General features: G+C 42.5%; 1 protein-coding gene across 1 annotated transcript in view; it reads right to left on the bottom strand.

The window, feature by feature from the left end:
• LOC116985242 (ATP-dependent translocase ABCB1-like) overlaps positions 1-23,017 on the bottom strand; it is a 172,758-nt gene that overhangs the window by 148,794 nt on the left and 947 nt on the right. The window contains exons 2-5 of the mRNA XM_033039890.1: positions 21,585-21,639; positions 9,067-9,217; positions 4,608-4,668; positions 2,324-2,536 (exon numbers count right to left, since the gene is read on the bottom strand). Of these exons, the coding sequence (XP_032895781.1) occupies positions 2,324-2,536; positions 4,608-4,668; positions 9,067-9,217; positions 21,585-21,639 (480 nt within the window). The remainder of the gene's footprint in view (positions 1-2,323; positions 2,537-4,607; positions 4,669-9,066; positions 9,218-21,584; positions 21,640-23,017) is intronic.

Here is a 23,017-nt window from a genome sequence, read left to right on the forward strand (position 1 = left end):
TACTTTGACCGATCAGGTATACGCTGGCTCACAAAGTATTCCCTTCACCTCACTAATTTGTTCCAAAACCTTTTCTCCACACAGTCCCCTCACATCTCCATCACCTCTTCCACTCATCTACACTTGAGAAAGCATCCTATCGAGATGCATTGCAGCATGGTTTGGCAACTGCTCTGCCGAAGACCACAACAAATTGCAGAAGGTTGTGAATAAAGCCACTCTTCCCGTCAACTGATTTAATTTACATTTCACGCTGCCTTGGGAGAGTAGCCTACATAATCAAGGACTAACTTACACCCTGGTCATTCACTCTTTTCCTCTCCCATCAGACAGAGGATACAAAATTTGCAAGTACACCACCAGATTTAAGAACAACTTCTTCCCCACTCTTATTAGACTCTTGAATGAATCTCATAACTAAGGATTTATTTCCAATCTCCCAATCTATCACATTGTGGCCCTTGTGCTTTCTGAAAAAACTGCACTTTCTATGTACCTGTAACACTACATTCTGTACTTCGATGCATTCCTGGTTTTGCACTACCTGTGATACTCATGTATGATTTGATTGTACTCGTGCATGGCATGATTTGCCTGGACAGCATGCAAAACAAAATGTTTCTTGCTACATGTCACAATAAAATAATTTACAGTGGCCAAATAACCTCCCAACCATGCATGAATCAATGAAAAATCACTAGGGCATTATAAAAACAAATAAAATAAGTTAAGAACTCTGTGTATAATTAAAAATAAAAGTGATCCTGCCATGGTTTAGAACTATATCGAGAATAATTTGCACAAATTATATGTAAGATAGGGTTTCTGCAGTTCTTCATTAGCTCAGAACAAAGTGTCAGGGAAGCAGTGACAGAACAGGTAGCAAGTCGACAATAAAAAGAAAGCAGAGTAATGGAGAGTTTAACTAATCACCAAGCTTGGCAGCAGAGGGGAAAGAGCATTTCACAAAGGTTAGTGTTGGGACTATTGCTGAGAGAGGTAATTGGGAATTAAAAAGTGCAGAAACTGCACAACAGCATGGGAGAGGCTCAATGGACCTGCTGGTGTTTTCCCTCCTTTGCAAGCGCTGCAGGCATGAGACATCTGCACTTAAATCAAAAACAAATGATGCAAAACCAAACCGAAATCAACTTGGCGCGTAAAACGTAGCGACACTTGTGCACTGACTCAGTGGTCTATTATCTCATAATTAGTATAATTATGCATAATGTGTAGTAGGATTGTCATTAAACTGCATCCAAAAAAATAATTTCAACTTAAATACATGTGACAATAAAGTACCATTGAACCTTGTCATTCTTGATTTTCATTCAACACTAGAACATGTTGGTGCTGAATTTTGATCAGCTGGTCTTTAAATAACTCACACATGTCAGATATTGTGTTGTTTGTTCGAGGTAAATCATTTAAGCCCAGACTGTGTCATCCACTACTGTTCCTCCATCATGAGAGATGGTCAATTCCATTTCAAGCTCCACAGATAATAAAGCAGTCTATGTTCTCATGTCGCAAAATTTGAACATTTAGGCTTCTGCTGATACGTGGCAAATAACATTCATGTGCCACGTGCTAGGCAATAACCATCTCCAACAAAGATGAGCCTAACCATTCAAAGGCCCATAACGATCGCCAATCTGTCATCATTAAGATAATGGGGATCACCTTTGGTCACAAACTGTATTGTGGCTAGTAAAGCAGGGAGGAGGTTGAGTCTCCAGCAACATGTGGTTTTATTATTGACCACATATTCTTTCCACTGCATTCATGGTACACTTTAGGAATGTAAAGAAATATTAGTCAAATGTCCAGTTGAGGGCAGCTTCAATAACACTCTAGAAGCTCAATACCGTCTAGAATAAAGCAGCCTCCGTGACCGCCACCATATCCACCACCTTAAACATCTCCTCCCTTGACCACCAGCACGTTTTGCTGGTAGACTGCTTCATTTATGAAACAGATTACATCAATCGCCAAGGCTTTTTGACATCACCCCACAGACCCACAAATTCTACTGAGTAGGAAAAGGGCTGCAGGTTTATGGAAACATCATTGGCTAAAGGTTCTTTCCTAGTCCCAGAACATCCTGGATAATCCTTCATTGGCTCAGAATTGTGGAGGTGCTTTTGCCAGAGGGTTTACAGCAATTCAATGAGTTGAAACTCCTCTGTCATCTCGAAGAGAATTATGGATGAACATTAAATGCTGACCTTGCTAATAATGGCCACTTACAATGTATGTATGTATGAGTGAGAGTGAGAGTGAATATACATATGAATTAAAGTCTGTATTTGTGATCACTTACTCAGTTAGACGGGTGTTGATCTCACCAACCTCACTGACATCAAACCATCCAATTTCTTGACGCAACACAGCATGAAATAATTCAATTCTTATCTTCATTGTCTGCCTTGCTGCTGCCAGTGACCAGAAGGAAATCTGCATAAAGGCTGTAATAAAAGCACCTCCCCCTAACCCTGAATAGTAATAGGAAAATCTGCAAAGTAGAAAAGAAAAACTGTATTGAAATAAAAGTACTGGGATTAGACAATTAATATGAAGCTGTTGCGAGGCAATAAATAATAATTTAATTTCTTTGATATTGAGCATCTACTGCCACCCACTGCAATCCCGGAGGACTGGAGGGTGGCAAAATGTATTTCTTTGTTTCATAAGTGAAGTAGAGAGAATCTAGGGAATTGTAGACCTCATATCAGTGTTGTGGAAGTTGTTGGTGAGGATTCTTTGAGATAGGATTTACTCTCATTTGGAAGACAATGGGTTATTAATCGACAAACAGCATGGCATCATATGTGGCAGGTCATGTCTTACTAACTTGATTGGATTTTTAAAAGTGATAAATGTGATTGATAAGGGTAAGGAGGGTAGGAAGCAGTCTACAAGAATTATATAAGGCATTTGATAAAGTCCCCCATAGTAGGCTGCTCCAGAAGATTAAGATGTGCAGGATTCACAGTGACTTGGTTGTATGGATTCACAGCTGGCTTAATGATAGAAGACAAAAGGTTGTGGTAGAAGGGCATTATTGGGCTTAGGTTCTGTGACCAGTGGAGTTCCACAGGTATCAGTGGTGGGGCCGTTTTGTTTGATATATATATATATATATATATATATATATATATATAAATATATATATAAATGATTTGTACGTAAATGAAGACGGGTTGGTTAGTAACTTGGCAGATGACCCCAAGGTTGCTGGGATTGTGGAATGTGAAAAAGGCTGTCAAAATATTCAGCGGTATGAAGGTGTTGCATTTTGGATTGTTGGGGACATGCCGAACTTCCTAAGCCTTCTAATGTAGTGGAGGCATTGGTGCGCTTTCTTGGCCACTGCTTTGGTGAGGCTGGTCCAGGACAAATTGCTGGCAATATTTATTCCTCAGAAATATGGTATAGAATGGTAAAGAAATCATTTAGAATGCTTGTCTTCATTGGCATTGAGTATCAGAATCAGGAATGTATGTTGCAGCTTTATATGACTTTGGTTAAACTGCATTTAGAATATTGTGTACAGTTTTGGTCGCCGCATTACAGGAAGGATGTGGAGGCTTTGGAAAGGATGCAAAAGTGATGCAGAATTCTGCATGGATTGGAGGCTATTACCTATAAGGAAAGGTTATTTTCACTAGAACGCAGAGGTTGCGGGGACAGATAATAGAAGTAACTAAAATGATGAGAGGCATATATAGGGTAGAGTCAGAACTTTTTTCCCCAGGATGGAAATATCATAGACCAGTGGGCATTGCGTTAATGTGCAAGAGGCAAAATATAAAGTAGCTGTGCAGGGCAAGTTTTTCCCTTACATACAGGGTGCTACGTGGCCAGAATGCACTACTAGGTGTGGTAGTGGAGGCAGATACGATGGTGGAAATGGAAGAGACTTTCAGATAAACTCATGGATATGCAGCGAATTGAGGGGTATAGATTATATGAGGCAGATGAGATTAGTTTGTCTTGGTGCCAATTTCGGCACAGATATTGTCAGCTGAAAGGCATGATCTTACGCTGTACTGTTCTATGTTCTAATCTGAGTGGTGACCAAGAAAAGGACTGTCCATCCTTTGTAGAATAACCTTGTTTGTTCCATTAAAGTGGAATTAAATTAAAATCAGGTGGGTTTTATTGAGAAATCAGCTCCAACAAGTTTCCAACCAGGCAGCAAAGTTTGAAAGTTACATCCATCCTTGTCAATTAAATGTTGCTATTACCATGCAACATTGCCTCAAAGAGATCATACTTCTGGAATTGTGGACCAACCAGAAGATTATCTTATTTCATATTTTAACATCACAACCAAAGCTAAACATAATCAAATATCATGTTTTCTTTCCGATTTATGTTTTACTTTCCATCTGTGCCAGATCAATAATGCATCATCCTAACAATATCATTTTCAACTGATATTACAGTTGATGGTGCAATGAATAACTTCAGGCGTAACTTAATTCTAATTATTTGCAATTCTGAAATTACTAAAATATCTTTGTGTCATCAACTGGAGCCAACCAGTATGATTATAGAAATTAATACAAAATGAATATAACCCCTTTTGATGTGTCAACTACCTCGTCATTTGCTCCTCCAATGTTTCGGTAAAATCACCAGTTACATTCAGCGTTGAATTTGCTGGAATGGATATGTTGCAGTTAGTACGTGTCCTTCTGTTCAAGTTAGTAACATCAATTGAAATCGTCATCACATAAATATGAGGAAATGATAACAAAGGAAGTATAGAATGCAAGATATTTTAATATTAAGTATCTACACAGAGACAACACGCACACACATGAGCATGCACGTGCACTCACACGCAGTTATGTCACACGCGTGCATACACGTGCTCGCATACACTCGCGCGCACACACATACAGTATGTAATGCTATAACACTGAGTCAGTTAGGAAACAAGCAATCTTCTCTGACTCAACATGTAGTTGCTGAAGATGAAAGACTGTTTAAGGTGTGACACTGAGAAAAGTTGACCTAGTTTCAGGATCAATGAATGTCATTAAGCTCCAGTAAAGAAGATCAAACCAACGAGTTTAGGTAGTAAGGTTGTGATGGGAGAGAAAGGAGATGGAATGTAGGGAGGTGATGTCATCTTCCATTTCTGTTTTGCGTTATTAATGTTATCAACTGCAGAGTCTCCCTGCTCTCACAGTAGAACAAGAATGAGACTGAAATTGGAATAGAAGTGTCAAAAATACAGCACGGAAACAGGCCCTTTGGCCCAATTTGACCATGATGACCAAGATCTCCTATCTAAGGTAGTCCTGTTTATTTAGAATATTTTTTATTTTTATTTTTTACTTTCTTGTAGAATTTATGTGTAATTTGTGAATTATTTATGTTTTGGGGTGTTTGAGTTGATGCAATATTTTTTATTAGCCCTGTAGCTCACTGTATTTGTGCATATGACACATTGATATTTTCTGATAGCCTTAAAATTCATTCTTCATTGTCTATCCACCCAGCCAAAATTTCTATTTGCAACATAGAAACATAGAAACATAGAAAATAGGTGCAGGAGTAGCCCATTTGGCCCTTCGAGCCTGCATCGCCATTCAATATGATCATGGCTGATCATCCAACTCAGTATCCTGTACAAACCTCTTAATGATAGCTCACACATTTGTGTCCAAATAACATATACACCAGTAACAAGAGGCCCATTACCAAGACTTGCAGAACCTAGCTCCATACATCCCACCATTCATTAAAATTCTTGTTAACCAATACCCTTTGCTTCCTGCCACTGAGCTGCTTTTTAATATTTGATCAAAAAAATGCCTCTGGCTATCTGGCATATATAAGCCTAATTATATATACTTCTACTGGGTCTACCCTCAGCCTCCTAATCATTCTTTTTCAACCTCTCTACTTCCAGGGAGCTATGGGCCTGCACCCCCAAGATCTCTCTGTACGTAAATGCTCTGAAGAATCGTGCCATTTACTGCTATTCTTTTCTCTTATTTTTGACCTGACAAAGTGCAGCATCTCAGATTTGTCCAGATTGTCCATATGCATTTCTCTCCCCATAATTCCAGCTGATCAATATGCTGCTTTCATATGTTCATAAGGCATAGGAGCAGAATTAGGCCATTTGGCCAAATCGAGACTGCTCTGGCATTTGATCATGGCTGATCTATCTTTCCGTCTCTACCCTATTCACCTGCCTTCTCCCCATAATCCCAGAGCAAAATTGGCAATTGCCCTTCCTCCTAGGTAATTTTATTTGGAATAAAGAATGAGGAATGATTAATTGAGGAGTTCAAAATTGAGAGATAATTAAAAACATGCCAAACAGAAATAAAGTATTTTCATTTGCAGGAAGTCTATTCTAGTGTAGTCTCGTGGTCTATCTGTCTCATCAACCTGCCCAATTGGCTAATTGTTTACCTTGGCTCCATTTTTCTGCACCAAAATCTACCTCCATACCTTTTCATCCTTGGTTCCATACTCATGAATCATTGTTGAACTTTTCTATGACTACAATGTCCTAGTTGCTGCTTCAGATGTTAGGCATGGCAAGAGCTCAGCGTTCAAAACTGGTTCTGACACTGCAAATATTTTTAGGTGGATCTGGTGATGAACTTTCTTGTGATCCGTGTCTCACTCTACCGTTATATTGGGAGGAAATGCTGGAACAAAAGAAACCACCTTCTTCCTTTTTCTAAACCAGAGTACTGCAACTAGTACAGACTCCCCGACCACTTCACATTGTGTTTTTGATTTTCTGTTTTTGGACTGAATTCTGTTTTTAGTTTGTGTCTCAGTGATGTCTTTATTATTTATTTTACTCTGATTATATGTTTATATTCCTGTTAATCTATGTAAGGTGTCCTTGAGATGTCTGAAAGGCGCCCAATAAATAAAATGTATTATTATTATTATTATTATTACCCTGAATTAAATCGCCTGACTCAGCTCAGTGTCATCAAAACAGTGCGTCATACTTTACAAGGGGAAGTTAAGAGTCATAAAAAAGAAACCACAATTTTTTGCTGTTACCTTGGCTGACACGTACACATTGTGATCATTTTGCAAGTAACCAATTATGGTCACATCAAGGTTTAACCACCTGATGCAAAAGTTCGGTGTGGTGAACACTTATCTGAATCAGGAGATTGAAGGTTCAAATCCCGCTCCAGAGATTGAAGCACCAAATTCTGGTTTAATATTCCAGCATCATATTGAGAGTGCAGTGCATTTTTGGACTTGCATTCAGAAGATCTCATGATGATATTTTAGAAGGATTGTGGTGAAATTACTGATCTAGCATTCTAAGTTCGTCACCATTAGTCCAAAAGCACGAGTCCAATTGCCATGACTGCAACTGGAGAAATGAAATTTAAATAACCCTCCAATTTTAGGTAACCCATATTGCCTTTCTATATTGGAAGTGGCCATTTCTGCTGGTTGTCTATCTGTCATTTTGCTCCGTTTTCCCTCTCTGCATGAGCACAGCCTAAACTACAGGACATGTCCCACACCTTGCTACTTTCAACATGAGTAAAAAAAACAGCCAACTTCTAACTGCTCTCACCCTATCACAGATATATATTTTTGTCTTATCCCTCCATTCTATCACCTTCCTTCCCTCTCTTGTATCTCTTTTACTGTTCAAGCAAAATGTCTCTAACCCAAAATCCATAATCTGCTTCTCTTTCCCCAGAGCTGGCTGACCTGCAGAGTGTTTTTAGTATTCTCTGTTTTTATTTTAGATTTCCAGCATCTCTGTTAATCTTTAAAATAAAGATAAGGCATTCTTACTCTGACTTGTCTTAAATCAGGTTAGACCTTTGTTCCAGAAATCGTCAGTTGTCATTAAATAACAGCTTTGGTAAAGTGAGGGCAGTTACTTCTCTCCGATCTCTGATCTAGTTCTGAAATATGCTGATGTTTCACTAGAAGGGGTGAACATTTCAAAAACAAAAATGCAGGGAATGACAATTTGACCAGCTTGTAAATACTCAGCACTAATGTCATGAAGCAAAATAACAATACGGCAAAAAAAATGCTAAGGTTTATTATTGACATGTACCGAGGTACAGTGGAAACTTGTTTTGCATGCTGTCCAATCAGATAATACTGTACACAAATACAAATCAAAAGTACAACAGATAAAACAAAAGGGAAGATACAGAGTGCAGAATATAATTCTCAGCATTGTATAGATTTACAGATAGAAAAGAGATTTGAAAGACTTAGGGCAATTGTATGAGATAATAATAGATTCTTCTCTGGGAAGAACAGACAAAGAGTCGCCACGCTCCAGTGCCATCTTGTAGCCAACTTGCTACAGCAGTGCATTTTCAAATTCAGATCCCAATAAAAGACAAATCTTCTTTACTGTCATCTAAAAACTGATAGATATATTTTGAGTAAAAACTGAAGTGCAATGAAACCTATATATTTAAAAAGACACAAAGTGCTAGAGAGAATCAGCAGGTCAGGCAGCATGCCTGGAGAACATGGATAGATGACGTTATGGGTCAGGACTTTTCTTTAGTCCAATCTTAACCAAAATTAAATGGCTCTGGTGAACGTTTATATATCAAAACCTTTAACATTTTGTTTAGGTGAACACATGGTCTTCCATTGTTAACACTAAATTTATGTGAGAGCATCAAATACTGCTAGCACGCATTTTTGACAGTTGATTGTAACTTATATAAAGTCGTTATTGAATTTAATGAATTTAATGAATTTGAATGTGTAAATAACAGTGCATGTAGAGTATTCTCTCAGAGATAGCGCTAGCAAATCAAGACAAATAAATGACCAAAGTTTGCACAAAAGGTTAAATTATACTGTACAATATCTGCATCAGTACTGCATTATATCGATAATCCAGAAAGTTAAAATCACAAGTGACCTATCCACCTACAAAAAGTATATATATTTGGTCAGTTCCTCCATTTCCTGCTCAAAGTTGTACAAATGCAGCTATGTACTTACATAAGAGGAAAGCAAGTATTCAAGCTTCTGTGGTTTCTGTGGAAGAGTCGTGTATTTATTTACCTGTTATATTTTTCATAAGTCCATCATGAACAAAGCTGTCTGTCAACTCTCCAAACACTATGACCATGAGTGGCAGGGCAGTTCCATGAATTATGGCAGCAAAACTACCCAGCACCATCAACAATTTATCACCACCATCTGCATAGCGAAACTAAATGAGAATAATTAGAAACACTGGTATTAATTTTGAGACCCATAATGACATTTTAAAAATTGTATGTGTATATATATATATATATATATATAGATATATATATATATCTATATATATATATAGATATCTATATATATCTATATATATATATAGATATATATATATATCTATATATATATATCTATATATATTACATGACTATTTTAATTCATTCAAATTGTTCAAAATTACATTTGGATTGACTTTGGGTAACAATTCAAAGTAACCCATCGTTATATCATCACTGCTGTAAGTTACCATTTCAAAAGCTTTTACCAAATTCCAAACCTTTCCTAGACTTACCAAGCTGCCAGATTTAAATGACTTTGATTAAATTTAAATAAGTTCAAATGATTGAAAATGAGTGAAACTGATTTTGGATAACTGATGTTGGAAAGTACCTGGGGAGTGGTGGTTTGGGCAGACTGGGACATGAACCAAGGAGTTGAGGAGGCAGCAGTCTCTGTAGCAGGTGGAAAGCGGTGGGGGTGGGAAGATGTGACTGGTGGTTGGATCACTTTGGAATGTATAAAGTATTAGACTCTAGGAATGTTAAGAGTTATGGGGAATAAGCAACAAAGTGGAGTAAAAACCAGACCATTTCTGGTTAGAGAGAGTACAGAGGAGATTTACTAGAATGTTGCCTGGGTTTCAGCAACTAAGTTACAGAGAAAGGTTGAACAAGTTAGGGCTTTATTCTTTGGAGCGCAGAAGGTTAAGGGGGGACTTGATAGAGGTTTTTAAAATGATGAGAGGGATAGACAGAGTTGACGTGGAAAAGCTTTTCCCACTGAGAGTAGGGAAGATTCAAACAAGGGGACATGACTTGAGAATTAAGGGACTGAAGTTTAGGGGTAACATGAGGGGGAACTTCTTTACTCAGAGAGTGGTAGCTGTGTGGAATGAGCTTCCAGTGAAGGTGGTGGAGGCAGGTTCGTTTTTATCATTTAAAAATAAATTGGATAGTTATATGGATGGGAAAGGAATGGAGGGTTATGGTCTGAGCGCAGGTATATGGGACTAGGGGAGATTATGTGTTCGGCACGGACTAGAAGGGTCGAGATGGCCTGTTTCCGTGCTGTAATTGTTATATGGTTATATGGTTATTTCACTCATGATGTTATTGTTTGGTGGAGCTGGTTCAAGATGCCACATGATCTATTCCTGCTCATCTTTCTCTGCACAATGTAGGGGAATCTTCTGAAGGGGCAACGTTTCATAACATTGCCAAGCAAATCAGGATTTGTTAAAGATTTTAAGCAGTACCAACTTCTGCCAGATACAGAGAGAGGTGGAACAACTTTGCTTTGGTAAAATAGCCATTTGGATTATACTGTTTCAAATAAATCTGTGCCGGAAGAAAATAGGACATGCTGGAGTGAATACTGGCCACACCGGATGGTTATAGCACATGACAGTAATTTCTGCAGACTTGGTTATAGGGTACTTGAGGAAAAACACGTAGGTCAGGTAATGTCTGTGGACAGGGAAGCAGTTAACATATCTAGTCTGGGACGCTTCACCTGAATGGAGAAAGATAGTGCCAGTGATATATATGTAATATAAATGCCAATGCCCCTTTAATATAAATGCCTGTGCCTCGTGATTGAGGTCAGGTGACCTTCGAGAAGCTTCCGTGGGTTGTTCAGATTAAATCTTACTTACAAGATGCCGGACGTGTTGTCTTGGTGCTAGTCACAACAGGGCCTTACGTGGTCTCAAACATTACATGGTGTCAAAGTAAAAAAAAAACTAAAGAAAAGAATGGCAGGACTCAAGCCTCCGGGGCTACTCTCCATGCAAGGAAACTTGGCCAAGAATTATAAGGACTGGATAAGGGCATTCCAGCTATACGAGGCGGCAACAGAACTAACAAATAAACCAGATAAGATTCACTGTGCAACATTCCTCCACGTAGCAGGGCCGGCAGCTCAGGAGATTTATGAGATCTTTTGAGTTTGCCCAGGAGGAAACTGACAAGATACAACCGTTGAAGAATATGTTTCAGACATACTGTGAACCAAAAAAGAACTTAACTGTCTCAAGATATATCTTTAATACACGTAATCAGCGGCGAGGGGAGACCTTCTCCAGCTACCTGACTGCAGTGAAGTCTTTAGCTAATGATTGCGAGTTTGGCATTATCCATGACTCATTGCTGCAAGACAGAATTGTCTGCGGCATCACCAGCCAGCCACTCCGGGAAAAACTACTACAATGCGATGATTTAACACTGGAAAAATGCAGTGACAAGTGTCTGATAGCTGAAGCAGCAGCCGAACAGAGGAAGCAGATTGCCCCAACCGCCATCGACACCGAAGAGACTGTTGATTACGTGTAAAGTGACAGCACCAGTCGGCCATGGGGCCGAGGCAGGGATTCGCGATCCAGACAACCACAGACAGAAATCCGTGATTATGGTAAGGATACCGTCTGCCGGTCATGCACCCGCAGGCATAAAGGCAACTACTGCCCTGCTCAATACATGAGATGTTATACCTGCGGAGAGATTGGACATCTTTCCAGATCCCCCGACTGCCCGGTAAATAGAGCGCCCAACAGCCGTCCACGTCCCTGACAACATGACCGGCTAATCAGACAAAAGGCCGGGGACTGGAGCCGTGACGTCCGCGACGTTGAGTTCCAGATGAACACTTCACCGCTGCCTGAGTCAGTGAACGACGATGTTGATGTCTTCTACATTGACGCCGTGACTGACGCTGTGATTGAGTCGACGCGTGAATGGGGACAGATGTGCAGCATCAACAATGTGAACATTGAGTTCAAACTTGACTCTGGAGCTCGTGGACATCCTGCCAGAGCACTTGTTCAGAAAGACTGGTCTTGACTTACTGAAGACGAACGTGACCCTGAGGTCATACTCTGGACATACAATGAAGCCTGTGGGGCAGGCAATGGGGAACGTCAAAGTAGGTAAGAAAGAACACAGGGTTGTCTTTCAAATAGTGAGGGTGAATGTGAAACCCATATTTGGGAAACTAACGTGTGAAAAGTTAGGGCTTCTTGTGCAAAAGGTGGCGGTTGATGGCGTGAGTGCGGGCTCATCATACACTGCGAGGATCGAGGAAAATCGCGAGATTTTCCAAGGGCTGGGAAGGCTAAAAGGACATGAGTACAACATAGAGCTGCAAGAGAACGTGCAACCTAAGCAAAATCCGCTCCGCACTATCCCTTATAAACTCAGGGATAAGGTCAAAGCCGAATTAGAGCGCACGGAAAGCTTGGGAGTCATAAAGCCCGTGAGCGAACCGATGGATTGGGTGAATTCAATGACTGTGGTTAACAAGCCTAATGGCGAAGTCCGCATATGCCTTGACCCACGTGACCTCAATGCGGCCATTTGCAGGGAGCATTTCCCGATGCTGACGTTCGAGAACATTGCAGCCCGCATGCCAAATGTAGAAAGGTTCTCTAAATTTGACGCTACAAGTGGGTACTAGCAGTTCCCACTGAGTGATGACAGCTCGCGTCTGACCACATTTAATACTCCCTTTGGGAGACACGGATACCTCGTGCTTCCATTTGGAATCTCATCCGCAAGTGAGATTCGGCAGCGGGCGATGCAGGAAGAGTTTAGCGAATTTGAAGGGATGGAGGTAGTTGTTGACGACATTCTTGTTTGGGGTGTGAACACAGCACAACATGACGCAAGGGTGAAAGCCCTACTCGAACGGGTGAAAGAATCAGGCCTAAAGCTCAATCCCCGAAAGTCGGTAATGCGCTCAAATGAGATTGAATATGTGGGACACGTCATCTCGCAAGCAGGCGTGCCACCAAGCCCATCTCGTGTCAGCAGCATGCCACAAATGCCATACCCGACAAACAAGGCTGTAGTGCAAACGTTCTTGGGGATGGTGACAAACATAGCCAAGTTTATTCCGAACCTCTCGGAGATCACCACCCCACTTAGACAGTTAACAGAAAAGGGAATAGCGTGGCATTTTGAGCAGCAGCACAGACATGCAGTAGACAAGCTGAAATGTCTTCTCACTTCGCCACCCATACTCAAACTGTACGAGGTGAACGCGCCCGTTTCGATTGCCACAGATGCTTCCAACAGCGGATTTGGAGCGCTGATGCAAGATGAGAGACCTGTTGCCTACGCATCACGACGTGTGAACGCGGCCGAGTGCAACTATGCAAATATAGAGAATGAGCTGTGCTCCATATTGTACGCATGCAGAAAGTTTCATGACTTCATTGTCGGTCTATGCACAGTAATCCTTACTGACCACAAGCCATTAGTAGGCTTGCTCGCTAAACCGCTACACAAACTAAGCCCCAGACTCCAGCGCATGCGAATGCACCTACTACGGTACGACCTGAAAATGCGGTGGAAGCCGGGACGTGAAATGTTTGTCCCCGATGCCCTGAGCCGGCTGCCCAGTGCAAACACGCCTGCGGAAGAGTACACCGCACTGCCGAACGTGATACATGCTGTAGAAGCCATCCTACACATGTCAGACATGCCTTGCATGTCTGACATGCCTCCAAGCTGAAACAAAGAAAGATCGAACCCTAACACTGTTGTACGAGCATATAAGAAAGGGTTGGCCTAGTGATCTGCCCACGGACTTGACTCCGTTTCATACATGCCATGACGAGCTGGTTGAAGTTGATGGATTAGTCTTGAGGGAAAACCGAATCGTAGTCTCCCAAAGCATGCGGAGGCAGATGCTGAACGCGCTACATGAATCACATCTGGGAGTATTGAAACTTAAACAACGAGCCCGCAATTTATTTGCGTGGCCAGGAATGAATGCACAGATTGAGGACACAGTGGGAACTTGCTCGATATGCCAGGCAACCAGGAAAGCACAAGCAAGCGAGCCGCTCCAATCACACTTCATCCCCAGCAGACCATGGTCTAAGGTCGGCACAGACATCTTCCATCTAGATGGAGTTGACATTTGCATGTAGTAGATTATTACTCCAAGTACCCAGAAATAGCGCAACTGACAGACATGACGTCACATTCAGTGATACGTGAGATGACGGGCATGTTTGCCCGGAATGGCATTCCTGACTCGGTGATGACAGACAACGCGAGACAATTTGTCTGTGATGAGTTTCGTAGGTTCCAGGATGACTGGGAATTTGCCCATGTCACCGCAAGTCCCATATATCCACAGAGCAACGGGCAGATAGAGCGCTGTGTGCAAATTATAAAAAGTATTATGAGGAAAGCCAAATGCAGTGGCCGTGACCCGATGTACGCCATCCTTGAATACCGCAACACCGCCCTTGATGGGACAGGCGGCTATGCTCCCTCACAGTTACTGAACAGTAGACTGTTAAGAAGCAAATTGCCATTGCCTCTATCACTCTTACTGCCTCATCATGTCCCTCCCATGGGACCGCAACTGGCCGTCCGGCAAGAAAAACAGGCAGCATACTTCAATGAGAAGGCAAGCCCCAAGCCGCTGCCGCGCCTGGAACAACAACAGGTGTGGTTTCATGCCAAACCAACCGAGTGGCAACGTGGCCGTATTGCAAGAGGAAACCTGTACCCTCGGAGCTACGTCATCTCTACACCGAGCGGTACTGAGTTCCGCAAAAACAGGAAGGACATGCGACCTGCGCATGAAGCAGCTGAGCCATGCACTGGCAACACGCAGCAAACAAGTGCTTTGATCTGTGATCCAACACTGCCACTGCCCCTGGGGAGAGGGGGTGGTTATGGATTGTGTTAACTGCAGTCACAGATGCAAATAGTTTACCACCAGCAGATCTAAGCATTGCTCTCGCTCTCTTTCCACATCTCCCTCCATTTCTAACCCCGCATTTTTATTAACCTGTCCACACCCAGCTCCTGTTTTTGCTCATTTTTGATAATACACACTTGCTTTCTATGAGTCAGTATGAATATGTTGCCTGCTTTATCATTTAGGTTAATCTTTAACATATCTTAAAAGGGAGGGAGCCTCAATAATGCATTTTTTCACAAGCAATGACCAATCACGCAATTTTATTTGCAAAACTAATTTCTCAGGGGAAAGCAATAACAGCAGCCAGATTATTTTATTTTTAAAAGCATGCAAAGGTGCAAAAAATCCATGTGTGTCCTAGAAGGTAGTGGGAAGCAAGGGAGGAGATTGCTTATGGCCTGTCAGAGAATGTTGTATCTTTGTTAGCCACAGGTGAGAACCAGCAGGCTGGAGGATAATTAATGTTGTGCCTTTCTTTAAGGAGGGCAGCATGGAAAATTCAAAGACCTGCAGACCTATGAGCTTTACATCAGCAGTAGGAAAGTTGAATGAAGAGATTTTGGGAGGCAGGATTTATTTACCCCCATGGCAGGCTCGTCTAGAAGGTTAGAACACATGGGATCCAGGGTGTTCTAGCTTATTGGATGCATAACTGGCTTGGTGGTAGAAAGCAAAGTTTGATAGTGGAGGTTGTTTGTCAGATATGGGGTTGAAATGTATTCAGTGGCGTGCCACAGGGATTATTGCCGAGTCCTCTGTTGTCTGTCATCCATATTAATGATAGACACAAAAAGCTGGAATAACTGGAGAGGTGTGGAGAGATGGTTCAGCAGAACAACCCAATTTCCCTCTACTAACACTCTGCACTAGCGGAGCTGGTCTTCACCCTCAACACCTCTTTGTAGGGTACGTTGAACGATCCCTGTTCCAGGCGTACACAGGCCCTGTTCCCTATAGACAATAGGTGCAGGAGTAGGCCATTCAGCCCTTTGAGCCAGCACCACCATTCAATGTGATCATAGCTGATCATCCACAATCAGTACCCCGTTCCTACCTTCTCTCCATATCCCTGAACTCCGCTATCCCTAAGAGCTCTATCTAACTCTTGAAAACATCCAGAGAACCGGCCTCCACCGGCTTCCACATACTCACAACTCCCTGTGTGAAAAGGTTTTTCCTCATCTCCATTCTAAATGACTCACCCCATATTCTTAAACTAAGGTGCCTGGTTCTGGATTACCCCAATAGTTGGGAACATTTCCTACCTCTAGCGTGCTCAAACCCTTAATAATCTTATATGTTTCAATAAGATTCCCTCTCATCCTAAATTTCAGAGTATAAAGGCCCAGCCGCTCCAATCTATCAACATAATACTGTCCCGCCATACCAGGAATTAACCTTGTGAACCTACGCTGCACTCCCTCAATAGCAAGAATGTCCTTCCTCAAATTTGGAGACCAAAACTACACACAATACTCCAGGTGTGGTCTCACCAGTGCCCTGTACAGCTGCAGGAGGACTTCTTTGCTCCTATTCTCAATTCCTCATGTTATGAAGGCCAACATGCCCTTTGCTTTCTTCACTGCCTGCTGTACTTGCATGCTTACTATCAGTGAATGATGAACGAGGACCCCCAGATCCCGTTGTAGTTCCCCTTTCCCCAACTTGACACCAGATAATAATGTGCCTTCTTGTTTTTGCCACCAAAGTGGATAACCTCACATTTATCCACATTAAACTGCATCTGCCCACTCACCCAAGCTGTCCAAGTCACCCTGCATCCTCATAGCATCCTCCTCACAGTTCACACTGCCACCCAGCTTTGTGTCGTCTGCAAATTTGCTAATGTTACTTTTAATCCCTTCGTGCAAATCATTAATATACATTGTAAATAGCTATGGTCGCAGCACCGAGCCTTACGGTACCCCACTAGTCACTGTCTGTCATTCTGTAAGGGACCTGTTAATCCTTACCCTTTGTTTCCTGTCTGCCAATCAATTTTCTATCCATGGCAGGACCCTACCCCCAATACCATGTGGTCTAATTTTGCCCACTTATCTCCTATGTGGGACCTAATCAAATGCTTTCTGAAAGTCCAGGTACACTACATCCACTGGTTCTCCCTTGTCCATTATCTTGGATATATCCTCAAAAAATTCCTGAAGATTAGTCAAGCATGATTTCCCCATCGCAAATCCATGCTGATTCAGACCGATCCTGCTACTGCTGTCCAAATGTGCCGCTATTTCGTCTTTTATAATTGGCTCCAGCATCTTCCCCACCACCGATGTCAGGCTAACTGGTCTCTAATTCCGTTTTCTCTCTGCCGCCTTTCTTAAAGAACGGAATAACATTTGCTACCCTCCAATCCACAGGAACTGATCATGAATCTGTAGAACATTGGAAAATGATCACCAATGCATCCACTATTTCTAGAGCCCCTTCCTTAAATACCCTGGGATGCAGACCATCATGGCCCTGGGGATTTATCAGCCTTCAGTTCCATCAGTCTACCCAACACCATTTCCTGCCCATTACATGGATGACTGCATCAGTGCTACCTCCTGCACCCATATAGAACTCATGGACTTCCATCAACTTCACCACCAATTTTTATCCTGCACTCAAATTTACTTGGACCATCTCTGACACCTCCCTGTCCTTTTTTGATCTCATAGACTCCATCACAGGAAATAGATTATTGACTGGCATCTACTACAAACTGGCTGACTCCCACAACTATCTCAACTACAATTCTTCCCACCCTACTTCCTGCAAACTCTATCCCCTACTCCCAAATCCTCCGTCTACATTGCATCTGCGCCCAAGATAAGATGTTCCGTACCATGACATCCGAGATGTCCTCATTCTTGAGGGAACGGGGTTTCCCCTCTCTCCATGTAGACTGGGTAATCGTTTCGTGGAACACCTTCGCTCAGCCCCCCTAAACCTACCTGATCTCCCAATTGCCAGACACTTCTCCTTCCCATTCCTGCACTGACCTTTCTGTCCTTAGTCTCCTCCATTGTCAGTGAGGCTAAACGCCAATTGGAGCAACAGCATCTCATATTTTGCTTGGACAGCTTACAGCCCAGTGGTATGAATATTGATTTCTCTCACTTCAGGTAGCCCCGGCATTCCCTCTCTCTCTCTCTCTATCCCTCCCCCACCCACATCACAGTAGCTTCTCGTTTTCACCCCACAAACAGCTAGCAATGGCCTGTTTCCTTTATCATTGTTACTTTTTTTATTTATTAATTGGTCTATCTCATCACATATTTGTCTATATTTGTCATATCTCTCGTTTCCCTTATTCCTAACCAGGCTGAAGGTCTCAACCCAAAACATCACCCATTCCTTCTCTCCAGAGATGCTGCCTGGCCCACTGTGTTACCCCAGCTTTTTGTGTCTATCTTCTGTTTAAACCAACATCTGCAGTTCCTTCCTACACATATATATTAATGATTTGGATGATAATGTAGGTAGCATTGTTTGGAGATTTGCAGATGACACTAAAATTGGTCATATAATCGACAGTGAAGAACGTCTTCCAAGGGCATAATTAACTGGAAAAGTGTGAAAGGGATTAACAGATGTAATTTAACTCAGACTAGTATGAAATGATACATTTTTGATAATGTCAACACAACTAGTGACAAGCAACCTCCACTGTCATACTTTGCTTCCTACCACCAAACCAGTTATGCATCCAATTGGCCAGATCACCCTGAAGGAATGGTGGTGAAGGAGTGTGCCATGTTGCTTTCATAGACTGAATCAATGAGTACAAGAGTTGGGATGTCATCTTACAATTGTACATAAATGCTGAATATGTCACTGTTGAGTACATGTGATGGAGTTCATCTGATGAAGTTCTGTTTACCATACTACAGGAATGATATGATTAAGCTAAAGATGATGGAGAATAGATTCACAAGGATGTTGCCGATATTGAATAGACTGGGTCTGGTTTCAATAGACAATTTTATTGTGTATTGTGTGTTCTTTTTAAGTGAATCGCTGCTGGCAAATACATTTCACTGCACCTTCGGGTGTATGTGACAAATAAAACTGACTTTGACTTTGAAAATGCAGGAAAAATGTCCCCAATGTTGGGCGAGTCCAGAACCAGGGGCCACCGTCTTAGAATAAAGGGGAGGTCATTTAAGACTGAGGTGAGAAAAAACTTTTTCACCCAGAGAGTTGTGAATTTATGGAATTCCCTGCCACAGTGGAGGCCAAGTTACTGGATGGATGAAAGAGAGAGTTAGAGCTCCAGGGGCTAGGGGAGTCAAGGGATATGGGGAGAAGGCAGGCACGGGTTATTGATAGGGGACTAACAGCCATGATCACAATGAATGGCGGTGCTGGCTTGAAGGGCCGAATGGCCTCCTCCTGCACCTATTTTCTATGTTTTTCTATGTTTCTATGAATACTTAGCCTGGTCAAATCCACAAGACGTTCCTGAGACATTGTAGACCTAAATAATTCTTAATCAACTTGAGTTTGCTAAATGACCTCTCTGCAGAAGCTACTGTTGCTGGAATTGTTAATAGTATTCTTAAGCTAAAACAAACATTTGGTAACAGGTCACCAAGTCTATACTTTGTTGACAGGTTCAACAGATCCAATGGTTTTAACTGCATTTACAAAATTCACCCTCCCTCTAACACACACACTCAGACACACACTCACTCACCCACTCACATACACCCACCCACACACACCCACACCCACTCACACACACCCACTCACTCACTCACCCAGACACACGCACACCCCTCACCTACACACACTCACTCACCCACACACACCCACACCCAAACCCAGGCCTGGACCACTGAAATAGCGGCAACTGCCGACTCTCACCACCTCCCCGGGTGGGGCCACCGCAGCCACTGTCGCCGACCTTCACTATCTTCAGAAAGCCACCGATGCTGCTGCCCGTATCTCTACTCCAGCTCCCCACAGCCTCCATCAGCGACCCTTCCCTCTCCACCGGCCACCAGCGGGCCAGAGCAGTCACCTCACCAGAGTTCCAGGCGCAGGGCGAGGCCCACAACCTCCACCATGCAGACAGCACGTGGTCTGGCTCTAATGGGTCCTAGTGCTCCCCCCCCCCCCCTACAGGGAAGACCCTTCAGTAGTGATGGGCCTTCCCCTTCCCCCTCTTTTAATCAGGTTACCCTGACCACACACCCACCAGTTAAAATTCCCCACTTTATTATGGATCCCAATTTCTATGAATTACGATATACAAAACTATGTAGGTTCACACAAAATGTGAATGCTAGTCTTCACAAAATATATGCAAACATTTTCTGAGATTTCAGGACATTCCCGGCCCCCTCCTTTTGGATCCCGGACCCGGGTACAATGTACCACCTGCACCCCCTCTTTCATAGGCCATGTGTATACGTACGCACATACGCGAACAAAATACTGTGTGTGGTATTTACCTTTGTTAGGTTCCTTAAAATGGGCTCAACAAATTGATGGTACACAACAATGCTGGAGAAACTCAGCGGGTGCAGCAGCACCTAAATAGGCAACGTTTTGGGCTGAAACCCTTCGTCAGTCTGAAGAAGGGTTTCGGGCCGAAACGTTGCCTATTTCCTTCGCTGCATAGATGCTGCTGCACCCGCTGAGTTTCTCCAGCATTTTTGTGTACCTTCGATTTTCCAGCATCTACAGTTCCTTCTTAAACACTTCTTCAACAAATTGATGTTGTTTACAACCCCTTCATGACCCCCGGAAAAACCCAAAACGACCCCCAGGTTAAGAACCACTGGTCTAGGACTAGAGATCACAGCCTCAGAAGTAAAGGACGTTACTTCAGGAAAGATGAGGAGGAATTTATTTAGTCAGAGGGTGGAATTGTTCTCTTTCCTGATACAGGCGAACATTAAACATTTCCCACATTTACACAAAAGCTGTCTGACCTCATGAGGTCTTCCAGTATTTTCTGTTTTGTAGCAGAATCTGCAGGGTATATTTTCTTCAACGTTGCATCGTTTGTTTTTAGAAGCATGGGTTATAACAAACAGGAAATGTATAGTGAAAATAAGGCAAAGAAACAAACAATAAGTTCAGGAATCATGTCGCTAAAAAAAACAAGTTATCAAAAACAAAAAAGTGTGCCTCTTTTAGCCAAATATGTGGAACTCTATTGCAAGGGCAACACACAGAAGGCAGTGGAGGCCAATTCATTGGATGTTTAAGAGAGAATTAGATTTAGCTCTTACGGCTAAAGGAATCAAGGGATATGGGGAAAAAGCAGGAACGGGATACTGATTTTAGATGATCAGCCATGATCATATTGAATGGCTCTCGAAGGGCCGAATGGCCTACTCCAGTACCTATTTTTCTATGTTCTATGTTTCACACACCTGATGATATGGGAATAACTATGCATGGTTAAAGACGGCATCATTTAGTCTTTTACATATAAATTATGTTTTAGTATATTTAAGCACGCATTTCACAAAGAAAGTTTTCACACGAAACTATTAGCAAATTAGATCTTAAAATACTTTACATTTAGTAATATAGATAATTGCCAGTTACTTTTTAGAAATCAAGAAAATGAGCCTTACCAATGACAGTGGGCTGACCTGTTCAATCTTTTTTCCTTTCTCGTCCTTAGTTTTGCTGCAAGTTTATAAGATATAATAATCAGATCCTGCCTTTTATTTCTCTAAATATTTCATTAGTTTAAAAATTCCTAAAACCAGTTAAAACATGCTTTTCTCAATATCAAAAATGTTTATTTAAAATCAAATCCATTAAAAAAAATTAAGAATTAATTTTTTGATTGTTTTTAAATAATTTCATCTTAATGGCATTATTTTCAACAGTGCTCACAAAACAATTAGATTTAATCTAACATGGCCTCACAATGACGGATCTGGTAGAGCTGCTGCTTCACATCGCCAGCGACCTCAGGTTTAATCCTGACCTCAAGTACTGTCTGTGTGGAGTTTGCATGTTCTTCATGTAACCACATGGGTTTCCTCCGAGTGCTCGTTTCCTCCAATAATCTCAAAGATGCACAGGTTTGTAGGTTTATTGACCTCTGTAAATTACCCCTAGCATGTAAGAAGTGGATGCGAAAATAGGATAACGTAGAACTAGTGTGAATAGGTAGGTACACAAAATTGCTGGGGAAACTCAGCGGGTGCAACAGCATCTATGGAGCTGTTTTAATAAGGAAATAGGCGACGTTTCGGGCCGAAACCCTTCTTCAGACTGATGGGGGGTGGGGAAAGAAAGAAGGAAAAAGGGAGGAGGAGGAGGAGCCCGAGGGCGGGCGGATGGGAGGGTGGGAGGAGACAGCTAGAGGGTTAAGGAAGGGGAGGAGACAGCACGGGCTAGCCAAATTGTGAGAATTCAATGTTAATGCCATAAGGACGCAAGGACCCCAGACGGAATATGAGGTGCTGTTCCTCCAATTTCCGCTGTTGCTCACTCTGGCAATGGAGGAGACCCAGGACAGAGAGGTCGGATTGGGAATGGGAGGGGGAGTTGAAGTGCTGAGCCACCGGGAGGTCAGGTAGGTTATTGCGGACTGAGCGGAGGTGTTCGGCGAAACGATCGCCCAACCTACGCTTGGTCTCACCGATGTAAATAAGCTGACATCTAGAGCAGCGGATGCAGTAGATGAGGTTGGAGGAGATACAGGTGAACCTTTGTCACACCTGGAACGACTGCTTGGGACCTTGAATGGAGTCGAGGGGGGAGGTGAAGGGACAGGTGTTGCATTTCTTGCGGTTGCAACGGAAAGTGCCCGGGGAGGGGGTGGTGCGGGAGGGAAGGGAAGAATTGACGAGGGAGTTGCGGAGGGAGCGGTCTTTGCGGAAGGCAGACATGGGGGGAGATGGGAAGATGTGGCGAGTGGTGGGGTCACGTTGGGGTGTGAATGGGTGATCGATGGTTGGCGAGGACTCGGTGGCCAAAGGACCTGCTTCCATGCTGTATCTTTCAATCAATTTATGCGCTGAGAAAAGCCTACAGAAATATTGGTGCTGAA

Source organism: Amblyraja radiata, chromosome 2 (genome assembly GCF_010909765.2).
Source record: "Amblyraja radiata isolate CabotCenter1 chromosome 2, sAmbRad1.1.pri, whole genome shotgun sequence".
Classification (NCBI taxonomy): Eukaryota; Metazoa; Chordata; class Chondrichthyes; order Rajiformes; family Rajidae; genus Amblyraja; species Amblyraja radiata.